The sequence below is a fragment of the Lissotriton vulgaris genome, chromosome 4_1, assembly GCF_964263255.1.
Source record: "Lissotriton vulgaris chromosome 4_1, aLisVul1.2, whole genome shotgun sequence".
Classification (NCBI taxonomy): domain Eukaryota; kingdom Metazoa; phylum Chordata; class Amphibia; order Caudata; family Salamandridae; genus Lissotriton; species Lissotriton vulgaris.
In genome coordinates this window covers 1,998,014,905-1,998,027,122 of record NC_141691.1, presented here as the reverse complement: position 1 = coordinate 1,998,027,122, position 12,218 = coordinate 1,998,014,905, and the positions used below count along the sequence as shown (strand labels likewise).

General features: G+C 42.6%; 1 protein-coding gene across 1 annotated transcript in view; it reads right to left on the bottom strand.

Moving 5' to 3' along the window:
* LOC147724823 (cytochrome c1, heme protein, mitochondrial-like) overlaps positions 1 to 12,218 on the bottom strand; it is a 158,128-nt gene that overhangs the window by 54,390 nt on the left and 91,520 nt on the right. Inside the window, exons 5-6 of the mRNA XM_086966323.1 lie at positions 6,332 to 6,492; positions 2,070 to 2,170 (exon numbers count right to left, since the gene is read on the bottom strand). Of these exons, the coding sequence (XP_086822449.1) occupies positions 2,070 to 2,170; positions 6,332 to 6,492 (262 nt within the window). The remainder of the gene's footprint in view (positions 1 to 2,069; positions 2,171 to 6,331; positions 6,493 to 12,218) is intronic.

The window sequence follows — 12,218 nt, the reverse complement described above, 5'->3', positions numbered from 1 at the left end:
ACAAAATGGTTACTTTTTAAGAAAAAATGGGATTTCTACCAACAAAATCAGAGTGCTGGGTATAAACTCTACCAAAAAGTTTTCTGAAACTCTAGATTTCATGCAGCTGCATTGCGTCCAATCACTTTTACCTTCCCCTGCAACAGCTAAACCCCCTATGTACAAGTGGCCTCAAAGATTCATGCATTTCAAGCCCGTCACTTGTTTTGGGTCGTGTTTATGTGCTTGACTGGTTTTAGACAACAAGCTCTCGGCATTGCGGGGGCGGGGGAGCGCATTCCTTTGAACTCTGATGCGGGGGTACTTGATGTAATCAAGAGCATGTAAAAAAAATTCCGTTCAAAAAGTCTATGGCTAGCATGTATTTTATGTAAGAAGCTTTCGCAAGTAAACCATAATATCAATCTCGAGTTGTCGCAATCCTGTGTATGAAACGCTAAAACATGCTGTGAGGCTGGTAATTTGTTAAATCATTACTTCAATGTGCAATTCCGTGCTGCATCTGGTGCCGCAGTGATCACAGCACAGAATTGCACATTGAAGAAATTAATTAACAAATTGCCAACCTCAAAGCATATTTGACAGTCCCATACACAGGATTGGTACAACTCCATTCTTTTGTAAGCAGTAACATTACAACACGACCGAATGGAGAACCTTGTTTAGGACGGATGTGTGAACTTGATATTGGATTCAGAACTGTGCTGATACTTCACCTTTTGATAATGTCATTGTAATGTTGCCATTGCACGATCACTTATGCTGTTTGTTACGATGTGCTGAGTTTTAGAACACTACATCCAAAAAAATTGAGACCTTTTTATATAACGCTGTCTGTCACGGTCTACCTTTTCAGAGTTGTGAATGACAGTAATAAAATGAATTGAGAACTAACCCCTTAACTGCTGGCAAAATGCAGCCTACCCAAGGCCCGAAAATATACTGCCACTAGGTGGCGCTCGCACCCTTTTCTCCTGAAAATATCGAAGCTGCACAGCATTCACAGCACAAGGTTATCTCGCAGATGTAAAAAAAAAAAAAAATGTTGATGCCGTTTCTCAGCAGATAACTCGAGCGTCACGTAATCTTACTCGGGTGCAGCCTTGAAGAGGGCAGGCTAGCATAGTTGGCATGTCATACAAACAAGTAGATAAAAGAGCCTGGTGGGGGCGCGGGGGAGCGAGGGGAGGGAACGCCCATATGGGGAGCAGATAAAGACAAATGTTGGTGTCCGAGCGAGTGGGAGGGAACATGGGGTGTGATTGACAAGTGAGGCCAAGCGCGCGCTGCGAAGCGTCGCGGTTGATTACCTCACATGCATTGGGGACAATCCGCGCTGGTTTCAAGAGTTGTCTCGCTTACTATACTCTCGAAGAACAACGCATGCACGTTGGTTCTACGAGACCTAAAAAACTAAGTGGACAAGGATGTATCAATTTGCTAATGTCCACATTTATGGAATAAACGTATCCCACAATTTACAGCGTAAGCTACACTTTTTTTTCCTCACGACTGTCACACTGAGCGGTGTGAAGACAGTAAAATATTTAAATAGTATTTGCAGACAAAGGAGTGGAAAGTAGGTGGAAAATTACCAAAACCTGTTTAAAAGATAATATAGCCAATAGGTCTCGCCTTTGGGACCTTATAAGTGTTTAGCCATGCAACACTTGATGTTGTTGCAACAAGGATATTGTGCTGGATAACTTCAGCACAACATCGTTGGTGCAACAACATCAACTGTTGCATGGCTAAACACTTCTAAGGTACAAGGTTTAGCCATGCAACAGCTGATGTTGTTGCACTAAGGATATTGTGCTGCAAAACTAAATACTTATAAGGTCCCAAAAGCGAGACCTATTGGATAGGCCAATGCTTGTATTTAGTATTATCAATTTAACTGAATAAAATATATGGACTAATATATTGTGAGTTTGTTTACCTGCTGTTGCATGTTTTCAAAACAGATTAATCTTCTCTATAGAAATGCGCTTTGGAGTTCAAAATAATGAGGAGAAAATACAGAAATGACCCCAAGCTTTCACTCAAATACAGGCTTTCATACTGACCTTCAGTCCCATGCGCTTGCGCTGGTCATGTTCTGGCTCAGCTGCCCACCTAAGGAATGTGCATACATCCTTAGCGACCTGAGACATGGTAGCTGTAGTGCCTACAGTGTTTGGAAAATAAGATGCAGAATTTAATATCATTCATTGCAGATGGACCCAGAAAAAATTGATTACTTTACAGGAACGCAGATCTGACATGTTACTTGGATTGTTTGTCGGCTATTAACTTTGGCCACTCTGTTCCACATCAGAATGGAGATTTGACTCATTGTGTGAACACTGCCAGGTAGAGTAAATTATGCAATCTTGCTTAGGAGCAAGTCTACCTTTACAGCGCTTCAGAATAGAAACCACATCAGGGATATTCCTATATGGCCTTGCACACAATATCAACCCTATGAGGAATTGAACCATAACACTGGTCTCTTCAGATGTACATCCTACACTTTTTAACTACAGAATGGTCACAAAGTAGAAAACACCAACTGTAGTGACTGGCATAGTAAAACGAAGGAACATTTTGCATTTATCCACAATACTTTCTAACGATGTAAAAATCAGAACTATTAGCAATTCACAACTTTCTAATGTCGGTCAGGTGATGTATATACCTCAGACACAAGCTTCCAAATTCCACATCTTGTATTATTCCTCCATGTGAAAACCTGTTTGTCAAACAGTTTATGGAAGATGTGGCCATAAAATGTAGTTCTTCCTCAAACAACAACTTCATAGGTACCTCAACTTTCAATAGAGACCAGTAAAAGCTGTATCCGAACCGCCCCTGTATTCACTGCATAGTGACATAGATCAGTGGTCCTCAACATCCATCCATATAAGGGGTTCTAAATAATGCATACACAATAGGCCAAGATATCAACAGACTGATCTTACAACTTGTTGGTCCCCTACTATCTCCTCTTCTCCAAAACCTGAATGATGAGAACACCAAAGCTATGGGTCAGAGACTATGAAGGAAATTGACACCCTCACTCAGGGATAGTAGATGAGCTTGCCTTCCTTTAACTAAACAAGGACATTAAATAATAAAATACGCTGCTCAAGGATTCTTAAAAGACGCAAATTAAATGTAAAAATCTATATATGTATTGGTATCTGTATCTGTATAGAGTTAACCTAGCCAAAGGCAGCGAGGTATTGTCAATGAGTAACAGTAGGGGACGCTTGGCCAGGTAACCAGAAGTGGACTGGTACTTTGTCATATGTTGTTCTTTGCAGAGATATCAGTGTTTTAGAATGACTCCGATACCAAAACACTAGATAAGTTCAAAATTCTATGCAGCGAATCCCAAAAATGTAAGCACCCCACATACCCAAGGCCAAAACAGTCTTAGTCAGACCCAAGATTTGTTTTTTAAATGTCTGAAGTATTTTACAACTTACAGGTAGATGTAATACCTGCCTCCCACCCTAGTCTTTTTTGAGTAAATTACACCACTGAAAGAGAAATTCTTCCACTTTGTTAATGACAAAATATCGAACTTGGCTCATATAACCCCTAAAGAAAGACCTAGAACTAATGGTTTCACCACATAACATTCATCTAGTGTTTGAGCATCTTTTAAAAGTGATCACTTAAAGACATATGACAAATACCATTTCAAACACCGGACATTCCACACATACTGCTGATCCTACGACAGGCAATCATCTGAAAGACATCAGCATGCCCCTCCCACCTTACTTAATAGACTAGATTAACACATCTCTGGTATAAGGAATAGTTCTAGGTTTGTCTGAAAATGTGTTGGTACTGGATGGCCCTATGCCAGGTGGCAGAGGTGGCCTCCCAAGGGTCCACAACCCCATCCCTCCTGCCGACTTGATAAGCAGATAGAGCCCCTGACGGGGACAAAATATTGGCTCAGAGGACGACTTTCAATAGATCGCAGTGAGGTACTGCAACTTACAAAACAGTGACCCAGAATTAGGTAGTCTACGAATGATTTAGCACAGAGTGCCCCACGAACAATCGCTGCACCAACAGATATGAAGGCGGACCCCTTCCATCTACTTTCCGGTCTTCAAGAGAGCAGCTTTAGCACCGGCCAAGAGGCTGGCTATCATAGGCTAACCAAGGCACCACAGCACTTGCCATTGCACAGAGACCTCCATGTTAATAATATTGGGAAATGCTTTGCACATATTACAAGCAGAAGGTGAAATGATCCACCCTAAAACCACTTAGCAGGGAGATAATGAAGACTTATAGAAGTGAGCTTGGAACAAGGGCAAGAGCTGAGATCAGGGAACTCGCACCCATGTGTCAGAAACCACACCTGCACAAGTGGTGTAATGCCGGTTATCGGAAAACAGTTACTGCATAATCAAGAGGTTTTAGCAGTTCTGAATAAACCATTCACTGCTACTCACGGCTGAAAGAAATACTGGCTACCATTAATTCAGCAATTACTAAAATTCAGGTTTGCATTTCATGACCTCCAATAAATAGTAACAGCAAAAGCGGTGTACTGAAGCCCACTTAGAAGACCGTTTCCCCTCATAATGCAGTATAAGAGAAAAGATTAGACCTACTTGAAATTATGAAACTCCTCAACAGTGACCTTCAAAAGCCCAGTTAACTCATAGTGATGTGGTAAAGTAAATAATTTGTTATTCACATAAGCGATTTAAAGTCTGCAGGACCAAAGAGCGTCAACAAGGACCTTGCATGGAACGTAGATGACCTGTCTTATCTACTGAGCAAGGTTCAAGTCCATGACTAGGCCGATGATCCAAGTCATCGGCTCCCCTAGAAAACTGATCAGTGCTTTGGAGACTTTAAAACTGAATGCAATACACTTGGCAGCTGCTGGACTGAGTTGTGAGCTTCAGCAAGCCCAAAACAGGGAATTGCTAGATGGTACAAGTGAAGTGAGAACTCTTCAAAGACCTGACAACTGAACCTGGGAGGTCAGACAGTTCAGAGTGAATTATCAAGTTGGATAAGGGAACACTAACTGATAAATAGTTTTCCATGGCAGTGAAAGTGACATTTAATACTAGTAGGAAACATTCAGTTCTCTGAATATCCTACAGAGTAATTTGGGTGAGGGTGTCCATTCTCTCTTCTGCCATTCTCTAGCTAAACACACTTTGTAAAGTACAGATTAGCCAGAGAAGAATTCCAGAGACTACATCACCTAATGTCAGACCTTTTCTAACTGCACTTGCTTCCAGTCCAATCAGGATATGCTTTGAGGTACTGTGCCTAGGCCAGCATCTGATGACAGAGGAAGAGAGAAAATGTTGAAGGAATGAAGCAAAGATAAAGGAAGAGAGGAAGTAGGGGAGGGAGAAGTAATAAGGAGGAAAGCAGAGGTGTAAGAAATGAAGTGAGGAAGAGGAAGGACGGAAAGGAAGGTGAGTGAGAAGGATAAAAATAAGTCAAGAAATAGTAAAGAAATTGATTTGACGAGGAAGGCGGAAAAGACGAGGAATAGGGAGGAGAAACGAGACTCCTAAGCAGCTGAACCAGTGTAGAAATCTTTCGAAATGCCAAAACGGCAACAGCAACTGCACAGCAAAAATTACACAGGTAGATTCTTTGAATGAGAACAGTGACAAGTGAAAAGTCTGAAGAATCTATACATGCTACAATGAAAGATTCGGAGAGACAGAAAGGCCTTCATGGGCACATGTTCATGAATAGTACACTGACAGCAACTGCGAGCAAATGTCCTTGTGAAATGTTTAAAAAACAGAAAAAGCATTAACAGAATTCCTATTTTGAAAGATTTAAAGGACAGTTAACTTATCGGGAAGATTACTTGTTCTTTTAAATTCACTTAACTCTTTAAGTGGACCTTCTGTTCTGTGGCTTATTCATACTGGCAGAAATTGAGTTATCATGAGGAAATAAAAAGGAAATGCTGCTAGAAAGAGGTTCAATATCGTTGCAACGATGCGGGCGTTTACAGAGATCACACATTTAGCATCACAGGAAAGGGAAGAGGTTAAAAAAAAGACCTGTTCTGACAAATAAAATGCTACTTTATGGAAAATACTTCATACCTGTAATCAGTTTGTAGCTTGAGCCTATTCTAGATTTACAGCGATGTGCATAATTCTGCCATTCTAGTGTAGGGTATGTTATTTACCTAACTTAAGTGTGTTTGGCACGTCGACCCTCAATCTCAATGCAATACACAGTTTATAACTCAAACTGGCTTTTTGTCTACCATTTTATAGTTGTAATAAATCTAGTAACCCAACAGACCCTCTCATAAGCCCCTGCTCACCATCATCAAACTCCAGGATCTCATTGTAAATAGGTGCTGCCATGCCAATAGCCTGGCCAGGAAAGTAGGGGTTGTAATGCAAGCCTTCTTGTATGGTGGCACCTGTGGGAGCATCACAGTAGCCAGTCAAAAGAGAGAAGACGTAGTCCTCACCACCATGCCTGCAAAAAAATTAAAATGGTATGAAAAAGGCAATAGGAAAATGCGTAGGAAAAAAACCGCTGGGTAAGACACTCCGTTTTAATTGTGAGATCAGAACAATAGAGAAATGTCAAAGCAGTATAATATGTGTTAGAATAAATCACAGCCACTCGATGCTTCAGAAGAGCTGGTTTATTCACGTCTGGTCTCATGCACTCCGCTCACCTCAGTGAACGTTCTATCACAAACGCCCTGCCAACATTCCATGGAACACCCAATGCGGGGTGAAGAGAGAAGGGGGGTAGGAACATACCATTAACATATGTCAACAGATAGGATAACAACGATACCCTAAGCATATATGAACTAGATGAGATTACAACACATCTCCCCTTGTACGGGAAAAACAACTCATGTGATAGGTCCTCTAGGAGGAAAGATTTAAGCAACTCAAGTTACATAGTCTTTTTGCCAACTAGGTGGCTGACGCATCCTGGTCACTCTGGTTTCCTGACTGTCCGATGAATTATCATCTTGGTTTTGCTCACCAACGGCCGTTGGTACACACACATCTGGGCATGCACTCACATTGTCTATGCTCCATGTACTTCCATCCTCCAGCACCAGCGAGTTATTGTTCACTCTCTGTATCCTTACAGGTTTTGAGAAGGAGGACACTTTAGCTCGTCCCACAGCAGGTCTTTTGACCACCACCCATTGACCAACAGAGAACTTCCTGGAAGTGGTTCCCCATTTCTGGTCGTATTTGGTTTTATACTCCCTTTGATGTAGCTCCACCTTGTCCTTCACAGACCGCCTGTCCACCCACACAGGACTGCTCCCATTCAACCAGTTGGGGTTAAGCTTAGACCCTGGGTTTCTCCCTTTGAGGGAAACAAATGGGGATACCCCTGTCACAGCATTGGGGGCAGAATGATACGACCATAGTGTTTTTCTAACAGCCTCCTCTACTGGTTCACACATAGTAACTGCCATTTGAATAGAGTTCTTCACCATCCTGTTTGCCCTTTCCACCATACCGTTAGCTTTGGGACAGTAAAGAGGTGTTCTTATGTGTGAGATGGCTAATTCTGACAAGAACCTTTTCATGACTTCTGACGTAAATTGGACCCCATTGTCTGTCACTAAGGTGCTAGGGATACCTTCTGTAGCGAATATTTCCTTCAGGAATTCTACCATATCCTGTGTAGTTATTGAGTGGACAAACTTAGTGCTGATCCAATGAGAATGGTAATCTATAATTACAAACATAAATCTCTGGTTGGCACTGAGAAAATTCATGGGCCCTATTATGTCAATTCCCAGCTTGTCCCATGGTTTACTAGGAACATCTATTGGAATGAGGGGGGCTTTATGTACAACTTTGGATTTGTCACTTCTACCACACGCTTCACAGTCTTTTACCATGCTCTCCACCAACCCATCCATGCCTGGGAACCAATAGTGTTGTCTCACTTTACTCTTTGTCATGCTCCTTCCTGGGTGACCCTCATGTGCTAACACAATGATCCTGTTTCTCATGCCATCCGGGGGAATGACCTTGTTCCCTCTCCACAGCTGACCATTCATGCTAGATATTTCATTCCTCACTGACCAAAAAGGTTTGAGGTTTTCAGCTAACTCACTAATGTGCTCAGGCCACCCATTCTCAACCAACTTCATCATTTCCTTTAACACCGGGTCACTTTGGGCACCGCTCTCCCATTCCTCTTTACTGATGGCTGGTTGTTCCACCGCAAGAATAGCCTCATCTGGTGGTTCACACAGATTATTTTCCCCTTGTATAGGCAACCTAGACATGCAGTCTGCAATGGTATTTTTCTCTCCAGCCACATAACACAGAGAAATTGTACCCTTGTAATGCCAATATCCATTTGGCAATGCGAGGAGTGGCCCTCTCAATGTTCTTGGTGGAAAATAATGGAATTAACGGTTTATGGTCAGACCTTAGAGTGAAAGGGATACCCCACAGAAAGAATTTAAAGTGGTTTATAGCCCAATAACACGCTAGGGCTTCCCGTTCAATGGTAGATTAATTACACTCTGGGTCCTTCAGCGTCCTGGAAGCGAAAGCGATTACTCTCTCGCATCCACCAATCATTTGTGTGAGGGATGCCCCTAGGCCCTTACTACTAGCATCTGTAGTCAAGGTGGTTTTTCCATTAGGATCAAACATCCCTAATGTGGGTGCACTTGCGATGGCTGACTTGATATACTTGAATTCCTCTTTGCACTCCTCATTCCAACAAAAAGTGCTACCCTTTTTCAAAAGCTCCCTCATGTTGCTTGTGTGACTAGAAAAATTTTCGATGAACTTACTCATGTACTCAACTAATCCCAAGAAGGATCTGACTTCCTCTTTGGTTGACGGAGGGGGTGCCAACGATACAGCGTCTACCAGACTGATTTTAGGTTTTATCCCCTCACCTGATATGGTATGGCCCAGGTACGTCACAGATTTGACCCCAATCTTGCACTTGTCCTTTTGTGTGGTAAAACCCGCCTTACTCAATTTGCACAAGACTACTCTTAGAATCGAGTTGTGTTCGCACTCTGAGTCCCCATAAATCAGTATATCGTCCTGAAAGCACAAGACCTTACTGAGGTCTTCCAGGATATGTTGCATAATGCGTTGGAAAACCGCCGCCGCGGACGCCAACCCGAAGGGCATACGATTATACTGGTATGCTCCGAATGGCGTAATGAAAGAAGTAAGGCTTTTGGACTCCGGATGGAGGGCAACCTGGTGGTATGCCGCCGAGAGATCCAACACGCTGAAAAATTTTGCCCCCTTTATCACACTGAGCATCTCGTTTATTCTAGGGAGAGGATGCCTCTCTACCCAGATGTTGGCATTGAGATCCCTGAGATCCACACATAAACGAATCCCTTTACCACCACCTTTTGAAGCAACCACAATAGGGGCTAACCACTCAGAACTCTCAATTTTTTCAATTACCCCCATGGACTCCAATTTTTCCAATTCTTTCTGTAGGGAGTCTCTCACCACCAATGGCACTGATCTAGCTCTGTGTACCGTGGGCTTGCAATGTTTCTTCAGTTTTATTTTATGAAGGAATCCTTTTAATAACCCTAACTCACTAGAAAATACTTCAGGGAATTCCTCACACACCTCATTACCAATATTGGGTTGATCTATCAGGTAAACTGGTTCTGAGGCATTGGGGTCTAATCTTATACCTAGGTCCTTTTGGTGTTTCCACCCCAGTAGACATGAACCTTTCTTTGTTAGATACACTTTACCCACAGTAGCTCTTTCTTTGAATCGGATGTGCATAATGACCATTCCCACCACTGGTATAGTGTCATGATTGTAACCTCCTGGGTTGATGTCTGGGGGCAACACTTCATAAACTTTGTCAACAGACTTGGTTTTAAATGTAGTTTCATTTATAAGTGTGTATGGTGAACACGAATCCGCATATACATTATAAGCCACATTATCAAGCATGATAACACACTCTGGGTAGCTACATCCTGCGTTCTCAAGCAATTCATTAACCATGAACACAATGTCCCCCCTGGGCTCCTCATCATCCCAAATCATATGGGTCACATCTTTTTTTATGTCATGACACCTTGGTGAAATGTCCCCTTTTGTTGCATTTCCTGCACATGGCACCCCTTGCTGGACATTTCACACTATTAGCAAGATGATTGGGATTACCACAACGGAAACACTTCATCTTTTGGGACTCGTCCTTCAGCATTGAACTACCTTTTTGCACATATTTACCCTTGTCTTGCTTATTGGACACTTTCAGAACTTCTTCCTCACAGACTTGCTTCACTTCAACTGCCTCTTTCATTTCATTCATGCAGAATGCCGTGTGTTCGATGCTTTTAGCTATATCTACCGCTTGCTTCAAATCAGGGGCATCAGCAAGCAATTTTTCTTGTATTTTCCTATCAGAAGTGCACCTGACCAACTGGTCTCTGATCAGTGAATCTGTGAGGTTACCAAAATCACAGGTGGAAGACAACCCTCTAAGGACTGCTATGTAATTCACCACCCTTTCTTGTTTTCCTTGATTCCTTGAAAAAAAATTGTGTCGCTCCAATACAACATTAATTTTTTTTCCAAACTGAACTTCTAATTTTTTCAAGGCAATACGGTACACATCTGGTGGAGCATCACCTACTCCTCCTCCACCACTACTTTCTATCTCAATTTCAGGTAAATTATCATACATTTCTCTAGCATGCTTACCCAAATTGTGTAACAATATGTGTAATTTCCTTTCTGATGAAAATCTGTTGCCTCCAATAGCTATCAAATAAGATTCAAAAATCCTCTCCCAATTCTTCCATGGAGTGAGAGGTTCCCCATCATCATTGAGAAAAGGAGGAGGTTGTGACATCGACATTGCAGTAGCCATACTACAAAATCTATAATACTCTACTCACCCCTGGGATGGATAATGAAGATGCGTTTGAACACCACAAGTACTAACACCTCAATATATAAGACTCTTTTAAGATTGACCTTTAAGCATATATATGTTGAAAACAACACCAACAATGTCAAAAAAACAGTTTTAGTCTTATTAAGCTGTGCCAATCAGCATGACACGCGCTGAACAGCAACTTGGATGAATACTGTGCCTGTCAGCGTGATCGCAACAGGCTCGTGAATATTATGGTGATTAAGCACCATGTAATATTGAAAATAATTAGCTGTGCTTATCAGCGTGATGCGCAACCAGCACACTCTGACAAGCTTCTTGACGTTAAGCTGTGCTTGTCAGCGTGAGTAAAACAACAAACTCTTGAGCCGCAGGGTAATTCATGCTACTCCACATGAGCTTCCATTGACACGTGATGATGCTGGGCTCTCGTTCCCCTTGGCTTCCCACTCCGGATCTGCCAAAACACCAGGTGCTATGGTGTTCCTCACACACATAATTTTTGTGCCAGCACCCTCATGAACTGTAGAAACCTCAGCGACACGCAGATCATCAAAGATGATGGCGGAACTGACTACTTCACAAGAGTCAAAACGCTCGCCCTGCAGTAACAGCTGTTGACACAGGGTGTCGTCAGGGTTGAACGCTCAGCTGACTGATCTCCTGAGAGAGATTTCCTGTAACTGTCATACGGGAGTCGAACTATGAGAGGAACAGCTGAACAAATTGTAAAACGGCACCGTGATCTGGTGAAGAGCAATGAAACACGGTAAGGTCCTTAAATCACCAGCTCCCTTAACAGTCACGGAGTGGTCGATGCGCCATTGTCAAAAGCGCCGGCCTCAAGTAAACATCCGCCTCAGAACAGATGAAAAGAAACCTCTAGGATTCAAGTTCAGAGCACAGCGAGAAAAGATAAAACGCTTGGCTCAATTACTCATGCACAAATGTCAAAAGCGCTAGCCTTAAGTCAACAAACGCCTCAGACAGATGAAAGCGTAACCTCTTCAGGAAACGAGTACAGAGCACAGCGGGAAAGGCAAGGAACGCTTGGCTCAATAAATCAACTCGTTAGCGAAACACAGTTCGTAATCCCACTGAAGACTCACGGTTACTTCAACTTGGTGTCGTGGTTCACGGCAGTGCTGGATAAACGGGGGAAGACCAGGATCTGCCCCCCGCGCAGCCCCGTCGCCAATTTGTTAGAATAAATCACAGCCACACGATGCTTCAGAAGAGCTGGTTTATTCACGTCTGGTCTCATGCACTCCGCTCACCTCAGTGAACGTTCTATCACA